The following is a 23,124-nucleotide window of genomic DNA, read 5'->3' on the forward strand; positions in this document are numbered from 1 at the left end:
GGCAGTGAATGAAACTATTTTTTCCCTCCTTCTCCATTTCCTTACATCAAATCCAGCCTGGGAATCTATGTATTATACCTAATACCTAATATACCTGGTTTGGTCAAAGACGCATGAGAAAATTTGTAAGATTTGGAGTCCATGAATGACTTACCCTTTTAACTCTAAACCTTAACCAGAATCTGAGAGACAACAGAAGTCATGCACTACTGCCATCTGGTGTTTATTAGCGAGTGTAGCACCATAGTTTGGTATCAAGCGTATGTAAATTGATTTATCTTTAGCAAGAGCTTTATCCTGGTCAGGGTGGCAGTCTGTCTATAGCTTATCACAGGAACTTTGTGCACTGGGTTGCCAGTGAATGACAGGTACCTATACACACACAAACACTCACACACACTTTCACAACTGGGGAAACGTGACAGTTCACTGATCAGCATAGGGGTGAATCCAGGGAAGCTAATGCTACTGGATACACAATTATGACCCTCAGATATAAACTATATATTTATTTTAATGTGATGTGATATTTTGGTAATTTGTGCATGGAGCAGTTAAACCTCAATAGTGTTTGGAGGAAGAAATGGAATGGCATGTTTACATGTTGCCTCAGATATTATAAGCAAACAAACAATATGACGCATTAAGTAACCTTCTACGGTATGTAATTGTGGGCACAAGTTGGGAATACACCTCGGATAGGATGCTGGTCAATCACAGGGATCCATGCACAGACAAACACTCACACATTCTGTCAAATCTGGGGCAATTTAGACTTGTCAGTTCACCTAGCATTATGTTTTTGGGAGTTCATAGGAAATCCAGAGAACCTAATGATACTGGCTGCATGAGCACGACACACTGATACAGACTACATACATATTATAATGTGAGCAGGTCTAGAATAAGCAGTTAAAACAGAGTCAGAATAAGAGTCATTTAAATAGCTTTATTGCTGTGCTTGTACATTACACTCCTTGGAATGCAAATGAAGCAGTGTTGGGAGGGTAAACCCAAACACAAATAATGAAATATTTCTGTTATTTTATATTTAAATAGCGAAACATCTTTATAATAGAACATACTGTATAATTCTACTATGAAATTCTACACAAATCATCTAGGCCAAATGTTCCATATTAACAAGATAAACACTTTTTCATACATATGATTTAAACAACCTTCCATTCAGTGGAAATAATCAGACTTGCCATACCAAATAAGCCTGAGTAATAAAAAACCTTATAGAAGAGGCTCATCTAGACCATGGAATGGTGATGGAAAAGTTATGATCGGCTAGAATTGAATACAAAGATTTAGGTAAACAAACAGACTTACTGTAGGCCTCAAATTTCACACACTCTTTTTTCGGAAACGTGAGAATGAAGAGGTTAAACCCCAGAAGTGTTTGAAAGAAGAAATGGAGTGGCATGATCACAAGTTGCCTCAGATATTGAGCATAAACTAGATGAGTTTTTAAATAACTCTTTATAGTATGTAGCTGTGCAGAGCTGTTCATGAAGTTAAATGGATGGTTTAGCAAATTTGCGTAATTGAGCACACACATATCAGTAAGTGTACCTGTTTTGCACAGAATTCTTTTTTTGTCTCATCTTACCTAGTGGTATAGTGGTATGGCACACAGTAAACATTTATTTACAGACATGCTCTCATTTTAAATATGGTTGTGCTCTATATCACCACATATGAAACTAGCTTTACTGAGATATCAAAATAACATATGGTCTGTATTAATGTATGGATAATGACTTGGAAAGTGAAACGCCCCTGTAGAAATCTATGTTGTTTAAACGATCTGGACAGCACATTACTATACACTGTTGTATGGCTTCTCTCAGGTAGTTAAATAACATTTGTGGTAGAACCATTTAAAATACCACAACACAATGAATCAGACCAAAAAGAAATGAGAAGCCTATATCAGGAGTAAAAGCATTTCACCTGAAAAGGCAATGATCACTTGCATCTAAATCTGATTCTCACAGACCTTCTTACTCAGTCTTTTTTTTTTTGCAAGTCTAACACTTGGAATAAATACATAGTGCTTGTTTTGGACCATAATTACGTTTGAAATGTGAGTATTTATTTTTTTTATGCGTGTCTTCCTACACATTGTTCCTGAAGAAAGGGTCTTGTGCTTGGTAAGCTTGGAAAACCGGTCCTCTGCTGATCCACAGATGCACTGGTGGTTTTGTACATTCCACAGAAATTTCAACCTCTGTAGCTCTGTAACACTATGGCATTTTAGGCTTCGTATACTCTGTAAAACAAATAGAATAAGAAATTAATCAAACAGAAATTGAAAACATATGAGGGAACTGATTTAATATTTTAGGTATGCCGCGGTTTAGTGGCCCTACTATGGGTACACATAATTAGAAAATAATTTATCATTATAAATACAAATATAAATACATTTGGGGAGGTTCAAGGTTAACATGGGACAGCTAAGCAAATCCCAATTACATAGCACACTTAGAGGAAATTGCTATTTACCCTCTTCCTCATACTATAAGCTGCTCAGGATTGGCTAGTGTCTCTGTGATTCCTCCCACTCAGAGAGCATTGCCATTTTTGTTCTTCTGACTCTTAGCCATAGACCCTGTGCCTTGTTATTATTTAGTTGCACTGTGTATATTCTGTGTATACTATCTATGTTCTTGGTCATGGAGTATTGTTGGTTTTTATTTTTGTTTCTTTTTTCAAGCTTATTGCATATCTAGCTTCCTCATATATGTTGTCCCAGATCTGTATTACTGTACAATGGCATTTTCTGTCATTAAAAGTTTTGAGCCATAATAACCGTATTGGTACTTAATATTAGTACCAGACGTATTACTTTGTACCATCCACTAATTCAGTCAAGGTCTAAGACTATAAAATGTTTCACAATAGTGATTTTATAATAATAAAGTGTAAGTATATTAATAAATCCAGTGTATCCAAAGACAAGTGTGATTTGTATTTGATATTGTTGTGTTGTTGTTGCCATTTACTTGTGTTTGTCCTTCATGATCTTAAACCATTTCACCAGGTTCTTGGTGCTCTGCAGTCTGGGGTGCAGGCAGTATTCCTGACCTTTGAAACGGGACACATTCTCCATGGTGACGCTGAGCAACAGAGAGAGCAAGAAAAGTAAAGGAAATAAAGGAGCATGGGGATGGGGAGGAAAAGAGGAGGAAAAGGGGAAAACAGACATGCATTGAGTCATAAAATGCAAACAGAACACTATTAATACATTGTTTACTTATTAGGATTTATACAGCCTGTGACCAGCGATGTCCTGTCATTATGACTTGTGAGATTATAACGAGAGGCTGTAATAACATTATAATGATAACACTGTAAAGTAGTTAAAGGAGGACTAATTGAAAATAAATCTGCCTTTGTCCTCTAAGAAGTGCAATCTTCTTTGTCTTCAGAGTGATCCCCTTATAGAATGAAATCCAAATAGTAGCTATCACAAAACTGCAGTTTCTAAACGGGTCACAATAATCCTGCTAACCAATTAATAGTAAGACGAAAGACGCTGAGTAAGACTTTGCACGTTAGTATCCTTTTCATTTGCTATGTAAACATTCAGGACTGTTGCCAGCAGATCCTTCTCTTGACACCTAACTCTTGACTACATATGGAGAACAGAGAGAGAACTAATACTGGGCTTTGGAGGCTTCCAGAATGCTAAACTGTGAGAGCAAGTTTGCTGCCAGACCCTGGGAAAGTGAGAGAGAAAGAGAAAGCGGGGGGGTCTTTCTGCAAGACTGTTTTTTTTTTTACTCAGCCTAGGACCCACAATTTCATACAAAAAGACCTTTAGTGCAGGATTAGACTGAGGACTTCTGGCACTGAGATCAGAAACAGAATATTTTAGAGTAATAAATAAGATTCTCAGTTTCAATTTCATTTCACAGAATGAGAATGCTCATAATTATGAATGAGATGCTACCTATTTTATAATCTTGTCAGATGTTCACAATGTGCTTTTATATTAGTACTTTATGCTGAAACTGCTGAAACAAACAGCATTACAAAACCCCTCTGAGTATGAAACTATTAAAATGCTGTGAAATGTCTCGAGTTAAGATTCTAGTTTTCTCACACAAGGAATAATTCATTTCCAAGTATTGTGTACATAATAATTTTATCCACATATCCCTGTAACAATGCAGATATATACTGATAAGCTTTGCCTTTCCTCTTGAATCTGTCCATTTCATATATTATTTGTAACTCCTTATATGATCAGCAGGTGGCAGCTGTGTATACTTTTTATGTGCTTTATCCTCAAGCTTTCCACAGCTGAGATCCTTCTATGTCCATCCTTGGTTTCAACTTCAATACAGCATAAACATGAGTATAAACAGGCAGAGAAGGTCTGTGTATACAAGCTTGTTACTTCACAGCGCTGCAATAAATCTACAGTAATATTTGGTCAACATTGCATTACAGCCCCAAATAGTCTGGAGTTTTGTTTTTATTTGTGTCACAAAATTACGGCTAATGCAAAAGTTTACTATAATCTAAAATAAGTACTATATGCTTAAAATAAAGGCATTTTTTTAAACTGGAGTGAAAAAATAAGACAAAATAAGCACTGATAATTGGAATTAAATAAGAGATGAGATGCCATTTGAAGTCTCATTGATTCTAATGTAACACAATGTCAATAATAAATGAGCAGTAAGCAGCTCTGCTGCTAAGCTTCCAAAGCTCTCAGTGATGGACACGGCCATCAGGTTACCATCTACAGCAAACACACATTCTTTCTCTTTATACAGCGATTACTTCCTTACTTTTATTATGTTCCATTACTCATGGATTGTCCTGTCTGAGGGAAACAACAAAGAATGCAGAGACAAAGAGAAAAATGACATTTAAAACTTACAATATCATCTTCTCCTGGCAGAAAGGGTGTTTAGGCTTAATTTCAAGTTTTTGCACGTCTTTGTATCGTATCTTGGGGCCTTTCCTGGTGCATCTGCATTTGTATGCTGTAATAAAAAACAAGTTGTTTGAGTATAGAATGGTTACAGAAATATTTAAAAATCTGAAGAAAAAAATCTACTCAAAATAATTAATACAGAGCACATCTGCAGCATCCAATGGGATAGTAACTGACCCGACATTCTCAGAAATAAACAATGGGACATGTTATGTATTGTATGCTACTGAAGGTACATATTTGGAAATTACGAATTGATTCTCTAAAAGCTAATAAAATTCACAACACATGATCATTCCTCTGAAAAAGGTGCACCCATGATGATCCAACCAGTCCAACAACAAGCTTCTTTATCTTTATTTTCTTTACTATTGAGAGCGTATTACTTGCCCTAACAGAAACCATGTGTAAATACTTAAAAAATTGCTTACAATAATGTAATGTAACCTGTTATCTTTTTAGACAAACATTGAAACTGCGATCTGGTTGTTTCCAGCACGATCCACCATGCCGAGTCAGTGGAAGGCGTGTGTGTGTGTTTAGATTGCTGGCTTTAAAGCGATGTGTGACCTACATCTTCTGCTCCATCAATCTTCTCCTGTTCCACTCAGCATCCTCCCGGGCCAGGGGCCAAAACTAACTCAACCAACACATAGAGCCACTAAACACCACTGCTGTGCCAACTTTGCATGAAGAATTGTTTTTACCCGGGAAGAAAAAAAAATCCAGTTCTGACAGTTTACCTGTTTATATTGATTAATAACCTGAACTATACTCCTATAACACACTCAGACATATGCATGAATCCAAACAGAATATGCAAGAAGAAAAACCAGTCACCTTCACGTATAAAATCCCAAACTAATATATCTGCTGTTATGTACAAGTGTACATTGCTTTTAAATTTTTAATGAGTTGTTTTTTCTGCATGGGTGCAGGACAGGTACCTTTCTATCATACACAAAATATTAGCATTTGGTTCCCTTTAGAATTTCTTTGGATGCGGTGCTGATGGTGGTGGACCAATTTCATAACTTTCTGGGAACATTCTATTTTGGTTAACAAGGTCAGTGCTGTTCCTGAACGAAAAAAAACAACAACAACAAAAAAAAACACAAGCCATTGTAGGTTATTGTTTCCCAGCTGTTTAATATATTTAAAGGTTTCTATAAAATGAAGGAACGTTTTTTTCCACGAGATTTCTGTGAGGTTCCTAAAAAATTAGGGGAACATTCTCCAAACCATTGCAAGATGTTCAAATTGAACTTCTGATATCTTTTAAATCATCTGAACCTCTTCTGGTACCATGCAAGGGACCCAGAACATTCCTTAATGTTCTTGGAACTTTACAATATAATGCAAGACACCTGAGAACTTCAGAGTACTGAGTTAAACATTAGAGAATGTACTTGAAACCATCCCAGGCTATGACAAGGGTGTTTAAAACGTAAGGAAAAGTGGGTGTTAAGCAGAAATACATCTTGAATGGTAGAAATGAATGCATACGAAGGTGATATTTTACTCAGATCATATACTACATAGTTAGGTTTGACATTGTAGGCCACACATTTTCAAGTTTCCTCTCATTGTGACACTCATGATGATGCAATCCTTCATTAATTCCAATTATCCTTTGTATGATCGTTTGCGTAACTAACAAAAGTGCTTTATGCAACAATTTTAGCAGTACATTCAAAGACTGACTTTTGAGTCATCTGTTTTGTCTGTCCATAATATACTGCACATCTGAATTATGCAAATGTACTGCACATCTGAATTATGCAATGATAGTGCAATGTTAATGCACAATAGAAACAAAAATGCCATTTTTGACTAAAGAAAACGTTCCCGGATTGAGAAAGGGTTTGTTGAATTTCTGTGCATTGAATTTTTGTGCATTGAATTTTAACCATTGTGGGAATTAAAAACAAACGTTTCCACAATATTGTGCCAATCAGCTTTTAGCTTGGTTTTGTTATTATTATAATTTTTTTTTACTCATTTAATTGAATTAAAAGTAAACATTGTTCCATAAGGTGCAACTACAGTATGTACTTTAAATAAATAACATGTCAACAACATACATGCAAAAAAAAAAGGGTAAAAATAAAAATAAAAAAGTGCATAGTCCAATTACAAAACATGCAAAATAAGCTTTTTCTAAATAAAAATGTGCCATATTGTATTAGCAGTATGTTAACTTGAAGTAGGAAGAAAACGACACACTTTTACCTTCTGTGTTCAGCGAATAAAGTGCAATAACCAGCAGAAGTAACGCAGCTGTGCAGCGATTCATCCCAGTTCACGTTGAGGAGCTCCGACGCCTGGGCTTCTCTTCACCAAAACTCTACAATGTTTAGTATCCTGCCTCGGAAAAAAGTCAATGTGTTGTGACTTAACCGGTCTACTTTATACTTCCGTGTGTTGTTTGTCTCAGGAGATGACAGCAGTGAGCAGGTTGAAGTGACTCCACCACAGACTCTCCAAAGATCTGACTGTGCGCTCCGAGCCGCAGCGTTTTAAAAAGCGACCTCGCGCCTCATTAATATGCACAGCAATGGAGACGAGCTGGGTTGGTTTTCTCCAGCAGAGAGAAAGAAAGCTACCAAAATCTAATTTAAAGGTTTGGTTGAAAAATGTTCGCTGGTCGTTAGGGGAGATAATTAGATGAGATTTTACGCGCTTTTCTGTCATGCTAATTTAAATAAGATTATGCATGCTTGTGGTTTGGCATTGTAGAGAAGCCTAGACTTTGTTTACACAAATGATTGGGATGGACACTATAGAAAACATGGTGATGTCATTCATTTCACATGGCTTTGGAGAAAAATACTTTCACATGCAAACTCAGTCCAGGTGTTGGATGACTATTTATTTAAAGGCTTGTCCATATTCTTTAGGCTTTCTATTATTTATATGTATACAAAACTGTCAGACACAAAATGCAGAAAACATAAGATTATCCACTTGTAAAAAGTTGCCATGTTTGAGAAATGCATGAAACATAAAGTTAATGGTTGCTCGCACGTTGTTAGTCTTGACTAAAAAAGAATTCAATTAAATCAACTCAGCTTTACTGCACCTATCATTACTGTTTGTATGGGAATATGCATTTTATACATGTTAAGATATTTGCCCCCAAAACCATTCATTCATTCATTCATTTATTCATTCATTCATTCATTCACTCACTCACTCACTCACTCGCTCACTCATTCATCTTTAGTAACTGCTTTATTTTGTTCATGATTGTAGTAGATCTGAAGCCCCAGGAAAAGTGGGCGTGAAGCAGAAATACATCTTGGATGGTAGAAATGAATGCACTGAAGGTGATATTTTACTCAGAGCATATACTACATAGTTAGGTTTGACATTGTAGGACAAACCTTTTCAAGTTTCCTCTCATTGTGACACTCTTGATGATGCAATCCTAGCAAAAATAACATTCATTAATCCCAATTATCCTTTGTATGATCGTTTGCATAACTAACAAAAGTGCTTTATGCAACAATTTTAGCAGTACATTCAAAGACTGACTTTTGAGTCATCTGTTTTGTCTGTCCATAATATACTGCACATCTGAATTATGCAAATATAAAGCCTACGCATTCGCCCTATGATGACTATTGTGCGAGGTCAACGCTAATCTTTCCACCCTTTCTACTGAGTCATCACTGAGATTTGTCATACAGTATGTTTGATTGGTCCTAATGGTTAGACTGTAACAGAAATGGGTGTATGATTTTGTTAATGAAGAATTGTTTAAACGGTGTGAGTCATTTGCTTTATTTGATGTATATATTGATTCACCATTTCATGAGATAAAATAAGTTCAGCGCTGCTGGATTCATCCAAATGGATGGATTCAATTACCCAGAGTCTCAAACCCAACAGAGGAAAGCTGGAAATATTCAGTTTATTTATGAGTGGACTAATAGTGAATGAATAAATGATCAGCTGAATTAGTAAATGATTGATCAAAAAGAGATTAGAAGATTAGAATTGCTTTCAAACCATAAGAAAACTGATACATGTTTAAACGTCAGAGCTTTTTCTCTGATCTCTGAAGCATTACAGGTTTCCAGTGATCCAACCCATTTGCATCACCTCCTTTGTTTATCTGTCTATTTGGGGAACAGTATACTTATTTATTTGTGAACTTTATAAATCATGGGAGTGCATTCAGCTATTGTGTTCCTCAGCAGCACCATGCAGGGATTAGCTCTGTAAAAGATAGCCCTGAGAAGAAATGTTGCTCACTCTTCATGAATCAATGGTGGGAGGCACCAGAATGAAATGTTTGAACACACCGTGCCTGGATCTGCAGCCAAGTGCTCAGTCCCTGCTCTCCACAGCCGGGCCACAGTCCATCAAATGCCCATCTGCAGTCCATCATCTGCTTTGGGGAGAAATCAAAAGCATGACAATTAAATGTGAAGCTGCCTGCCACTCATCGTCATGACAGGTACGTATTTGGCCAGGATGACTTACTGGTGATGTAATGGTGTCAGACACTAAGAGTGCTGAAGCCAAATTCAAATCAAAAACTGTCCGTTCTTGTCAGTTGTTTATCTGTTCTTTCAAAGATCGTTCAGATTTGAAAGTGGAAGCAGGTGCAAGAAAACATGCTGACAGATACCAAAACTGCCTGATTATCTTTGTTTTTTCACCGCTATTCACTGACGATCCGGTCTAGAACCGGTCTGGAAAAAAATATTTGCTAGCTCTCCCTGATCTCTGATACCCTTTAATCCAGTCAAAAGGCTCGTATCTGACCCCTTCCTCTGCCAAACAACGACCCAGGAAATGCCGCAGTCTCCCACTCTGTCCCATGACATGCAAATAATGCAGATCTCACCTCAACCCGTAAGTTTGAGGTTCACTATACACAAATCATGAGTGAGATGTTAAATCAAAGTGAGATGTTATGAAAAAGACCTTGTTCAAACCTTACTTTGGCATATATTTTCAGTGAGCCAGTACTCTAAGGTATTGTCCAAATCAGTCGTGGGCTAAACTGGTGTTGATATTGGCAGGAAAGTAAAGCAATTTTCATTGCTTCCTAATTGGTCTCTGCAGGAGGAGCCATAGATCATTCTGAGCAGTAATTAGAAAGTAGGATTTTTAGTGTGGAACATTGGTGTTTCTCATCAACTGTGTTGGGACGGTGGATATAATGTCCAATCTGACCTGCTGATGGTGTCACACTCCGATAAACAGTATTAACCATCTGGACAGCCAAGGACATTCTGATAAACTATTCCAGTTAGTCTGGCCAGATAATTTTCTCTCTCCAATTCAGCTCATCATGCTTGTTCTGAAGGATTTTTAGTTCTTCTTCTATCTGCTTTAAAACTATTGTATTTTTTTCCCATTTCTTGGAGCACAACAAATAGAACATTTTAGAGTAAACAATTTTTTGCATTTTTTTTTTTTTTTTTGGATATTGATCTTTTTTTTTATTTTTTATTTTTATTAAAACACAACATCTAGAAATCAAATACTTTCAAACGTATATATGAAAATATATCGCATTATTTTATATACACATTATTTTGTTCAATAGAAGATAAATTGGATCACAATTTGAAGAAATAAATTTCAGGTGAGCAGCAACTTAAACTTTCAGCAGGTTCTTTTAGCCACATTCTTTTTAAAAATGTTTATTGAATTTCTAGCAGAAAATAACAGCAGTCTATAAGTTACCTTCTAACTACCAAGGATCGCTGTTGCATATGTGGCTCATTTAAATATATTTATTATTATATTTTCTTCAAAATCTATCTAAAATCATTGAAAAAAGGCTTCTTATTTATTTATTTAGAATATTCCTTGTTTTAAGGCCAAAACAAGTTTTAACATTTTGTTTACATCTTAGTTAGATCCAACTCATTAATTTGATTGGTTAAACACCATTCTAAGAGTGACTATATTTACTATAACTGCTCTGCACTTCACATGTTTGAGATCACCACATAAAATTAAACTTCCTAGTTCAAAACAGTTACTACCGTAGAGTTAGTGACAACAACATGTTTCAGAAATATAACTTTTAGCTAGAAATATGCAAGCATTGTCAGTTAAAGGTGAAAAGGAAGAATTGTTTTGCCAATTTCAGGGGAAGCACCTTTAACAGGAATTAAAAAAAAATTGTGAGCTAAATTTACTGCTAGCCAATGAAATTTAAAGGATCTTCATGATCTATTTCCTTTAGCAGAGCAAAAATAAGCAGAATATTGGGCCATATTGCGTTTGAAATGTCACATACTCAATATTAGTTTCTTGTTCCTTCAATATTATACTCACAATCATAATACGTTATAAAGAATATCAGCACCTACGGTATTTGCTCTGTGGGGTTGCGTCTATAGCGATTCACAGCTGGGCTGCTATTTACTATTCAACTTCACTTTTGCTTGTGCAATATTTCCTAAAAAATGTACATTGACCTAATTGGTTATTTGACATAAGTTTATTATTGTTGCAGCTTAAAATTCACCCAGTCTGGTAAATATTTGATGTTGAATTGCCTAGATACTGTGTTGAAGGACGTTAAAGTGCCCATCAAACCTGTCTGTGCAAAGCACAGAGACAGGCAGGTGTTAAGTCTGGGTTAAATGCACATAATGGTTTTCACTTTGGTGAGGAAGTAGCCTGTGGGGAACGTTATTCTTTTTGTTTACTCATTTGGGTTTCGTAACACCTGCCAGTAAGGAATTTTTAGTGCAGTGTGTCATTATCATCTGAAAGTGCTGGAGATTATGTTCTGGGCAAGCATGATCTTTCTTATGTGACATGCAAGCAAGCACGTACTTCAGCTCGAAATCCACATGGCTAATCCTATATACCGCACACAGTTTTCATTATAATGTGCAGCAAAAAAATTATGTCTGTCTTCATAATGATTTGTCAAGAGAGAACTGTATAGGGTTTATGCTTAACCTAACTGTTCATGCACACATTTGACACATAAACAGACAGAGCAGTAGCGCATACCAGAAAGTCACAGATCTGATTTTTTTTTTGCATCCTACTTTCCCAGAGCACAGCAAACCAGGGCAAAGTTTCCGTATGCCTTCTTCTTGACTTATTACGGAGAAACTAACCACTTGCAGTATCAAATAACTGTGAATCTAATCTCAATTCGGTGATTTTCCATGTTATATGGTGTAGTGTTTCACTGATGTTATAAATATATATGATCTTTCAGTGCAGCACATAATCTAAAAATGGATGCATTTATTTAAAGCTCGTCTGGAACAAGAGTTTAAATAGGGTATTAGATGCTTGAATATATTTCGAATTTTTCTATGTTTGCAAAACACCCGAGGAATATAGAAACAAAAGCTAAATGAAGCACTGCAGTAATCTGAAGTGTTGGGAATTATGTAATAGATACATAAGGGCAACAATGGAAGCTTTCATGCCTGTCCTGCTGTGGAGAATTCCACTCGTGATATCTTTGTCTTCCAGTCCTCACTAGTCATATCATATCCCTGTCATTCTCTCAGCTGTCACTTCACTATAATAAGGCAATAATAGGAGGCTGTTGCATGGCTGGACCTCAGATATCCTTCCTGAATGGAACACACACATACACACACACACACACACACAGTGATGAATTAGCAGATTGTTGATTACTTTTTGATAACAACTAAGCTGCAAGTTTTATCTTATGGTGCCTGTTCTAATATGTTATGTTTTTTCTTGTTCTAACATGTAATTTTTTATAATATGTTTCTGTAGTTACCACTTACAAAGTGACTTGCTATACATACAGTAAACAAATTAAAGAATGTATGTAACTTTTGATTCTGTGAAACTTTTAGTGAAAAAATGTGTATTAAGCATTTTTGGAAGGAGTCTCCAGTATCAGCTGACTGTAACGTTCATAGGTAAATCTGTATATCAGAAAACTTGCAGCTATCTCTGAGGAGGTGTTTATTTAACATTTAACATAATCAGTGTCAGCAGGTAAAGCTAAATGTTTTAACACATGGTGGTTTCTCAGCAAAAGTTGAATTTCTTATCTTATTAGATTAAAGAGAGAAAAACGGGCTGACAAAAGCATAACTGTTAGCTGTTACAAAATGATAGCAGGTACTAACTTGTCTAATCAAACATCCACAGAATAAAAAGCAATTATTAAGGGATAATAATGAAAAGGCTTTGTGTTGGGCTGATTTACATCACTCATTTATGTTATGATTTACATCACATGTTGTTGGTCGTTGTCCTATAGCAGCCTGCATTGCCATGTTTTCGTCCTTGTTTAATGCCTTTTTTTGCTGTACTATAAGACAGTTTTATAAGCTCTGAGCTGAAGGACAAAACTGTGTATACTGCTGTTCCTGTTAAAAAAAAAAAAGAACATCAGTCATGTAGGCAGCTATAATAACTCAGGAGAAAACTGAGCTTTGCGATCTAAGATTGGTCTTGGCTGACGCTATGGAGACATATGGAGTCACAGGATGTACATGCCATCACACACAGCACTAATGTATGCAAAAGCATTGCACTGTTGCTTTTATATGGAACGACCTGAATGGAAATATGTGCATCTTAAAAAATCATAGCTTGTACCTGACATGAAAGGACCTAATTGTATATGAGCTAATGATAAACTAATAAAAATGATTAAAATCCATTGTTTTGCTGAAACCAAGCTGTCTTAAAACCTTTGGTCAAAACATCGTAGTCTCCAAAAATCCAGGGTGACAAATAGAACACTTGTGTCTTGGCCAGACACAGTCCTGGAGGCATAGTGCCCCATGCAGGCTTGTGCTTAACTGGAAAGGGACCAACAATAATCCAGCTTGCATGTGTCATGAGCTTAGATGGGAAAAGAAAGCCCTGCAGGTTTTAGCTGTCAGAGTGGCAGGACAAACCATCATTTCAGCAAAGCGAAAAATTGCAGTTAAATAACCTGATTAGTCCCACTAGACCCAGCCATTATACCCACAAGTTTCCCCCCAAATATTCTTTGATCTGGTTGATAATTTGTCAAGTCTGTTAATGGCTCTAAATTGTGTGTATTTTTTCACGATTATACGAACCAGCTGCATCAACAAACATTTCTTCCTGGAGACTTCACTTTTTTCAATATTCTATCTAATGTTACATCAAGTTACAATATTAAGATTACATTGCAGAGGTATTTATTCAAAGTACCGTTAACTGTGAATAGGATATAAATCAGCAAGACGACACAAGAGTAACTTGACTAAAGACTTAAATACTTAATGTGACATGTAAAAGGATATCTTTCAAAAAAGTCAGGGACTGTATGGGAACTGCCTGAGTAAGATATATAATCCAAAGGGAGTGTGCTGCCATCCAAATAATTTGCTCTTGGCTATGCATTCAGCCCATTCCTCATTGGCTATTCATGAGAGCGGTGAATTTTTAAAGTCTTATTCTTTGTCCAGTCTCCATCGCCAGGAGCTATTTTTGAAAATTCTGCAGCCTGAAAGACAGCTCATTCTTGTTCTTTTGTCACTTCACTTTGATATAGCATTACCAGTTTGGTGTGTTGCCACACATCCCTACAGCGACTGGCCACATGTTTTTCAGGTTCTGGTACAAACTCTGTAGTCAACAGATAATATAATGATACATTTCTTCTATGGTTACTTGTTATGGGTTCAGGTAAAATTTACACCAAAAGTGTAGGTTTCTGCTGTGGTATAAAAAGCATGCACATCTCTCTGAGCTCAAAGCGCGACCTTGGCCGAGCCGCAACACCGCTAATGGGCAGCGCGGGGCAGCATCTTAGCAACTGCCATTGACCTGCTGCGGAAACTATTTGTGAATGAGACACAAGTCCAATGGCAATTTTGGGCCCAGGGCAGAGGGCCATTTCTTCATGGACCATAATGGCGGCTTTGTACACTTATTATCTAGATGCATGCTGAAGCCTACTTGGAATGGGTGGCACGGGAGAGAAAGCAGATGCCCATTGGTGTAATTGCACCAACAACAGTCTGCCACTCTTCCAGACATAACTATTGTAAAAGGTAAGTCTAGGCATTTTCTCCATCTTTGTAGTTGTTTCATTTTATGTATATTTCTAATCTAAAAACACACCAAAAAACCACACAAATTAAATCCCTGTTTAATGAAATTTGCCTTCTTTCTATTTCTTCCAATTGCAAAACCTCTTTCCTTGTGACTCATGAAGCGTTATTCCAATCGTTCAGAGATCCGCCTCTGTCATGTACAGTAATTGCTGCTGTGTTATGATACGTAAATTATTGAAAATTAATAAGACAAAGGTCTCTTTTATTGTATTTTGAGGGGGAGAGTTTGACGTCTTTTCCGTCACAGAATGTTTGTCTTGTTATTCACAGTACAGCATGTGCATGTACTGGATGTTAGATTACGAAATGATTTACAAGTAATGATTACAAATGAATAGGACAATACCCACCGTGCTCACTAAGAAAAAGTGTTTAAATATGGTTTCTCTGGCTGGCATCATGTTATGACCCAGCTACAAGCATGGTGCATGTTTGGTATAAAAGTCAAGAGTTCTGGTAAATTTATTTTGAAAATGACATTTACTGAATCAATACAATGTGAGATTGAGTCATAGGGGTTTAGCCTATAATTAACTTTACCAACTATAATCCTCTTATTGGATGCCTCAGGATTAATTTCCGGGAGATTATAAGAAAACACTGGATTGTTGATTTTGCATGCTTTGGATCAAGAAGGCAGCGAGGCAAACAAACCAGAGCCCTGGTGCTATTAGATAACTATGAGGTAGACATCTCAAGCGCCTCACAGCCTGGGAAAAGGCACAGAGTAAAGACAAAGGAGATTTATTCTGGTCTGAAGCACAACACATAATCCATGTTTTTTTTTTTGCTTACAGAACAATACAGCACTGAGAAGCTGCATGCCATGACTCACTGCGAAAGGCTTTGTCTCATTGACTGAGTGCGTCACTGGTTGCCTAATGCACTACAAGAGACAAACTTCAAAGACAAGCCAACTGAATGTTGAGTCAATGGAAGAAGTCCATAACCTTCACGTGCTTAGGATAACAGCAGGAAAAACATATTCCTGTCTGCTTCTTTAATATATAACAGAAGAATGAATAATTAGGAAATAATTAAGGGCATGTATTTGCTTAGTCATCTCTTGCACTTGATTGCCTTTTAGATGATTCAAAGTCATTGTAAGTCATTTTCCACGTAAAAGGTACAACCTGCATGAACAAAACCTGTTTTATGACAGGTGCGGATGTGACACGAAGGGGTAGCGGGGATGGTAAACGGTTTTATTGGAGCCAGAGTGCTGTGCCCACCACCATAATGTCATGGCACACATTATCAAGATCTCTTTACACCGGGTAGTGAAGGACATTGTTCCAGCTAAGCTGGCAGATAGTGTGAATGTTCCATTGGCAAATGGAAAATCGCAGGTGGACGTGTGACAGATGAAGGTGCGGACAGTTTAATTCACAGACTGGATTGTGTTCAGCATCAACCAGACGGGGAAAAACACCAGCGTATATCAGTATTGTTTTATTTAAAGCTCTCACACTGTTTAATTTTGCCACACGTAATGGTACAAATGCAGTAAAGGATAATCAGCACTTCTGTGTAAACATCATCCATCAATTCCGGATTTAAACGTTTCTTGAAATGACTGGGAATAAAACCAGGTGCACGTTCACCTACAATCCACAAGCTTGATTTTTCTTTTCAAACTGAAAACAGTAAAGATAATACAGGTAATTTGGACCAATCATAGATTTCATTTCCTCCTATAGAGGTTCTTGCAAAAGAGACAATGCGATGTCGGCCAAGCAGCAGGGGACTGATGCAGTGGAGCCGCAGTCCCGTCTCAGTGTGGATGGCAAGATGTTCATACATTCCTTGCAAGCAGCAGGGGACATTCCCTTAAAGCCACCATCCTCAGCAGGAAACTAATTACTCTTTCTGTGCATGGAATTATGGGGTGTGTGAGAACACCTGACACTGTTCTAGAGGCACTGAGGAAAGTAGAGCAGCAGCCACAAATCAAGACAGACCAAGCGCATATTGTCAGATCCAAAGTTTAAGCTACATGAAAGGTTAGATTACAAAACCCTTTAGTGCTATTTTGGGTTTCATAAAAAAAAAAAAAAAAATTGTGGATATACATGGCCAATATATGCATTGTGTTATGTGGATATACATGGCCAAAAGTTAGTGGACATCTGTTTCGCACGTTTGGAACTTCTCATTCTAGATTTTGTTCTTTCATTGCCGTTATGAACTGTGTTCTTATAATAACCTCCACTATTTAGGGATTTGCTCATTCAGACCCCAAGAGCATTAGTAAGGTCAGGCAATGATGTAGAATGAAAAGACCTGAAGCTCAGTCAGCTTTTCAATTCGTCCCATTGGTGTTTGATAAGGTTGAGGTCAGGGTTTTGTGCAGGCCACTCAATCTCGAAATTCAACTCTAACCTTGGCATCATCATGCTGAAACATGTTTGGGCCTCTTAGTTCCACTGAAGGGAAATTATAACACTGCAACATACAAAGATATTCTGTACAATTATTTGCTTTAATAACAAACTATCCATATAGAATATGTCATAGTCTATATTAAGGAAATTATGAAAGTATGTTTATCAGTTCTAGTCTGTCATTTGTTATACTAGTTTAACTTTAGTATAGTAGTTTAAGCAAGCAAGCTTCAGCTTTCTGTTCTTGGCTGAAGCAGTAGATTACATTTTGTGATGCTTTTCTGCTCACCACAGTAGTAAAGAGTACTTATTTACATTACTGTAGCCTTGAACCAATCTGGCCATTCTCCTCTGACCTGCTTTAAAAATGACAAAAACCAATTCTATTTTTTCCATATAATTTTACAAATTCATTTTACTTCAAAACTTTTATTTTTTTATTTGTATTTTGTGTTTAGAAATATATATTTCACAAGTATCTGAAGTAAACCTTCAAGTTTTAGGTATTAACCTTTATGTTCAGAAGCAAGAGAGCAGATCTTACACAACATGCCGTGCGAGTGAAGTAAAAAAAAGAAAAAAGAATCGTCTGGAGAATAGTGTTTGAGTGCCAGGCATGAAATTCCTAATAGTTTGGGAGTGGACAGGTTAATTCGAAGTAAACAGGAGGATTAAGAATAGTATGTTTTATGGAGAGGTTGGTATTTTATAAAGCTTGTAGCAATGAAGCATAGAAGAGCACACAACCTGTTTCCAAACGGTGTGAAAGTTCATATTATTTAGTACATTGTGAAACAAAGATGAAACATAAAATTATATACAAAGAATATTCTTTATTTCCAATTAGTATGCATGCCATCGATATTCTTAAGATTTAGGGCATTTGCTTTGTATGGATTTCGTGTCCTTTATTATTTTTTTGTTGTATATCACGTTATTGTTGATTAGATAATATGAAACACTGTGGAGAACCTCAGGAGTCTGATTATACATACAGCCAACAGAGAACATTCAGAGATTAAAATTCTGCAATGTTCGAACCTCAACTGCATTAAAAATTTGTTTCACAATCTTATTGTAATTTCAGAAAAGAAATCTTGAGAATTTCATTTTTTTTTACATTCCTAAAACTAAACGTGTTGCAGCAATATTGTAGTCAAAACTTGACAGATTATCCACCCTTTAGGGCAAACCTTAGATCAGAACAGCTTTCTTCTAACACTTAAATTGTTAGCTGGGTTGGTAATTGTGCTTCTGACATTCACGGAATGCTCTGGGCTTTGAAAAGCACATCATCTGGAACAAAGAAGGGAAAGGTCAGTATTTCTGGACCCCCTCCTGAAATAGAACCAATTCCAAGACATTAATTGGTGTATCAAGGCTTTTTAAGGTAACACTGACATTTACCTCAACGTCCTGATCTTCACACAGTAAGTCCTTCACATTCCTACTAGCTTTGCTCTGCAGGTTGGTAACTTCTAATCGAGAAGCTCTTTTAATGCACGTGGAAATATGAATATGAAGTACAATCAAAACAGCTATACAGGACTTGAAGCAACTTGGTAGTCAAAAATATGTATGTCCAGCAATGACTGAAGCAAATAAAGAATCTGAGAAAGCAATCTAAGACTCCTTCTATGGATATGGACTGAAGCTGGATAACATGAATGACAGCTGAAGGAGATAACTCTGAAGCTGTGGTTATAACCTATGGAAGCACATGTCCTTCATCAGCGCCCACCTTATAGCAGTAAGTGGTCTTTCTTCATGTTTCTTATCCGAAGAAAATGAGAGAAATCAATGTTCAGAGAAGATGTGATTGCTGAGGTATAACCCAAACTGGTGGGAGAATGAGTGATGAGTCCTGAACAAAAAGACAGAACAGATTGCATTGCTAATTGGCAAAGTTTCATAGCATTTCCTGTATGAAACATACACACACTAGAAGAAAAGAGAAAAGAAGAGAAGAGAAGAGAAGAGAAGAGAAGAGAAGAGAAGAGAAGAGAAGAGAAGAGGAAAGAAGAGAAATGAAGATAGGAGTCTGATGTGTGCTTGAGGTGAGAAGAAAGAAACAGAATGATGCCTATATAACAGAAGTATTTATTGAAAATATTACATCATACATCACCTTGTGACTTTGTAGAAGGTCTTGGCCTGTGTGTGATTCTTACTACAATTGCTGGGTAAGAGGGTAAAAGAGAACGCAGCAAAAGAAAAATGACCAGATGAATATATGAAAATGAGTGTGATGTGACTGATAAGACTAGAACATCCAGCTGAACAACATACACAAGGGCACTTAATAAGAAGCATAGTCTATAAAAGGAAAACTAATCTGAGTGTTTGAAGAGAGCCCGATGTGCAGTGTCTTAATGCTCTTTGATGGGACAGGACATCAGAGAGTTATGCAATCAGAGAGTTATGTAATAATAAAGTAATGTAAAAGAGGCAACCTAGTTTTCACACACACACACACACACACACACACACACACACACACACACACACACACACCGGAAACTCAATCTTACATAGCCAGAGTAGACACTCATAGGATGCACATCACATAATGTATTACGTCTAAAAAAAGGAAGTAATTTATTTTCATTTGAGCCCAGATTAGTTAATTGATGATTCATAACACTGCATAGTAAAATATCTGCAAGACTGTTGAGTGGGACGTGATAGGCCTAGGAGCCGAGGAGGTGGAAAACCTGTAAACCTGTAATATACTCTGATAAATATCCTCCAGATACATGCCATCTGGTAAGAGAGAGAAATGGAGAAAAGAGGACAAAAGTGAGAAAAGGAGTTTCTCATCTGCTTTGTTAGATCGACCAGTTTAACAAATTTTGAGGCAGATGGCATTGATGAGAAAAACAGGCAGGGCCTAAATTATATGGGTGAAAGATAAAAAATAATCAATATAATTGAATGTGTGTGTGTGTGTTTGTTTGTGTATATGTGAGTGTATATGTGTGTTGCTTTCAAGATTCAGGCCTGTCTAAAAGGAAACAAACACTCTTTCATCTGTGTTAATCTTTTCATCCTTGCACAATATTCTAACATCCACTAAGCTATTATTGTGTAAGTAAAGCTAATGGTGCTGCTCTACTATTAATCCACTCTCATTTGGATCTTTTGCCATGCTGATTATCCTCTGTTACAGAGTTTATGAGGTGGTTCATACAGATTGAGCATCCTAGAGAAATGCGCTGGACTGGGTGTCTGGACCAGATGGCTAAGTCTGGAAGGTGACTTGGGACTGGACGTCTCTCACTCCAGATTGAGCTTGAAACAAACAGCAACAACCATGTAATTTCTCTCTCTCTCTCTCTCTCTCTCTCTCTCTCTCTCTCTCTCTCTCTCTCTCTCTCACACACACACACACACACACACACACACACACACACATGTATGGTATGTGAGAAATTAGGCAGGTTGAAAAAAAGTCATGCAGCTGGATTTTATATCATTTGCAAAGGACAAATTGAAGTGGTAGCTCATGTGGGAGCTAGTGGATAAGGTTATGAGTTTGAACCCCAGAGCCAGCAAATGCCACTCCTGCACTCCATGCCAGACTGAACAAGTACCTGAGCAGCCTGTGCGGATAAAAATGGCTGAATCCTTGTGATGTTGTAGAGAAGAAACCAGCATGAGTGTGTCACATTAGAATCATGCAAGGAAAAGGACAGTTGATTGTCCATGGTTACCCCAATGTTGTGAGCCATGACCGAAAGGGAAATCAGATCATTGTGTAGAGATGTTGCAAGATCCTGACCTAGGCATGAATCACCTGGGATGAAGAGAAGTTCAGTGAAGCCGGGATTGAGTTTCAACTGATGAGCTCTCATCCAGGATGATATGTCTGCCAGAAATGCTGATTAACCATTAGTCCATTGAGTAATGTTATACATACACATAATCCCCAAATCTCTTTTAGTTTATTTTTTTTAAATAGAAAAACTGCAGTTATTGTAGGTGAAAACTGTCAGACATTTCTATCCATGTGGAGACAATTGGACCCCATCAAGATATAAAAACATGCCAGCACGCATGCACATTGACAGATCAGTTCCCCTCACTTCAGCACCTGCAAAAGGCCTTAGCATCTGATTTCAAATAATGATGAGCATTACATAACATAATTGCTGAATATTACCGACATTTCATCATGTTAGCTTGGATACACTGAAAGTGATGGAACCTGTCTGGAAGCCTTTAATGTGAATAATCACTATTTTCATGTCAGACAAAATGTTACCCATTTCTCCAGACCAAACAGAACAAAGGCACCTGATGGAAAAGTGAATAACGTATTTTAGGGAAACAAGTCAATGATCCGATGAAACTTTAAAGCACAGAAAGCTTTTGAACTTTGAGCTAATGGAATGATTGAACACAAATGACACTGTGTGAACTGGAACGAGTAAACTTTCATTCTTTGGTAGCAATTTTACTGAAGCCTGAAGCTTAGAGGAAGTCTCTAGAAATCAGGTATATTAGCAACAGGTAGTGAAAGTTGGCATGAGGCTTGTCATGCAATCTAACAGGTGTAGAATGTCAGACACATGGCACAGAAGGCATCCCACACTTCTTACTGTAACTGAGGAAACACAAACACAACATGAAAGCAACACATTTATCAAAGACAGCATTAGAGATGATAAATAATTTAGTGTTTGATTTTCCAGGCAACTAAACTCTTTTCTTGAAAGTAAATGATTAGCTATGTGACCTAAGGGCAGCATTCACTGGAATAAATTGTCAGAAAAACAAGTCTTGGATTGTCAATACTAAGTACACAAGTCATTTGACAATACAGGTTCATTGTGTACTTTTACAGCTCTACCGTGCATCTTCATTCCTGTTAGGCCTTGTTTGTTCGACCACAAAGTTACCACTTTGTCAACAACACTGTGTAAAAATAACACGGGGCAAAATTATATGTGAAAAAAAAAATAAAAAACAGCTGGAACATTTTTAGATTTCATTTGCTGTAACTAAAAAAATGACAACCCACAAACAGATTGTGGAAGTGGTAAAAAAAAAAAAAAAAAAAGGCTAGTTGATAAAAAAAAGGAGGAACAATATGAACTAAAGAAATAGACAAGTTAAATCCTGCTACCTCAATTTTCTTGCAGTCTTCAGCCTATAATCACCGCAGTTGTAAATGTGTTTTTCCTGTGACTCTGTTTGGAGAAATCAGGAGTGAGATATCTGAGAGCAAGTGTTGGCTTTGGCACAGGTCGTAGCTTTCTTTGTTAATGGAGGGCTTTGCTGGGTCAGTGGAAACAGTCTGCTTTACAAGTCCAGCTAAGAAAAGAGATACATAATGTTATAAGCTATAATAAACACTTATTATAACATACAAGAAAAGCCTAGACACTGTTGTATACCTTATGTTACAAATCCAACACTGTAGAAAGAATTTACTGTTCGTGAACTCTTCACGTTCCACATTATAAACAATATACAGATTTTGTTAACTGTCACAAGTAATACTAAACTACAGCCCAGATAGTAGACTCTTATCTAAGGTATAAATACTTTATGGTGATAAACTGTTCTTGTGATTAAAGTGCATATGGGAATTCTTACACACAAAAAAATCAACAACAGAGCCTTCCTTATAGATGAGTCATCCTCCGTATTCCTTTCTATAGGAGTGGAATGATACAATATTTACTGTCAC

General features: G+C 36.9%; 1 protein-coding gene across 1 annotated transcript; it reads right to left on the bottom strand.

The window, feature by feature from the left end:
• Positions 1-2,102: 2,102 nt before the first annotated feature.
• Positions 2,103-7,487, bottom strand: cxcl14 (chemokine (C-X-C motif) ligand 14). The gene is made up of 4 exons (XM_060885822.1): positions 7,196-7,487; positions 4,907-5,012; positions 3,018-3,131; positions 2,103-2,281 (listed from the first exon to the last, which is right to left on the bottom strand). Exons 1-4 carry the CDS (start codon positions 7,257-7,259, stop codon positions 2,266-2,268), a joined length of 300 nt encoding a protein of 99 aa, XP_060741805.1. The 5' UTR covers positions 7,260-7,487; the 3' UTR covers positions 2,103-2,265.
• Between the last annotated feature and the right edge of the window lie 15,637 nt (positions 7,488-23,124).

The sequence above is a fragment of the Tachysurus vachellii genome, chromosome 13 (assembly GCF_030014155.1).
Source record: "Tachysurus vachellii isolate PV-2020 chromosome 13, HZAU_Pvac_v1, whole genome shotgun sequence".
Lineage (NCBI taxonomy): Eukaryota > Metazoa > Chordata > Actinopteri > Siluriformes > Bagridae > Tachysurus > Tachysurus vachellii.

Bases quoted from the DNA above. Each gene is read 5' to 3' on its own strand.
- cxcl14 (XM_060885822.1), bottom strand. From the start codon at position 7,259: ATGAATCGCTGCACAGCTGCGTTACTTCTGCTGGTTATTGCACTTTAT. The intron at 5,013-7,195 runs GTAAAAGTGTGT...TTTTTATTACAG, and splicing joins TTATTCGCTGAACACAGAAG to CATACAAATGCAGATGCACC. The intron at 3,132-4,906 runs GTAAGTTTTAAA...TCTGTTGCTCAG, and splicing joins TGCCAGGAGAAGATGATATT to CGTCACCATGGAGAATGTGT.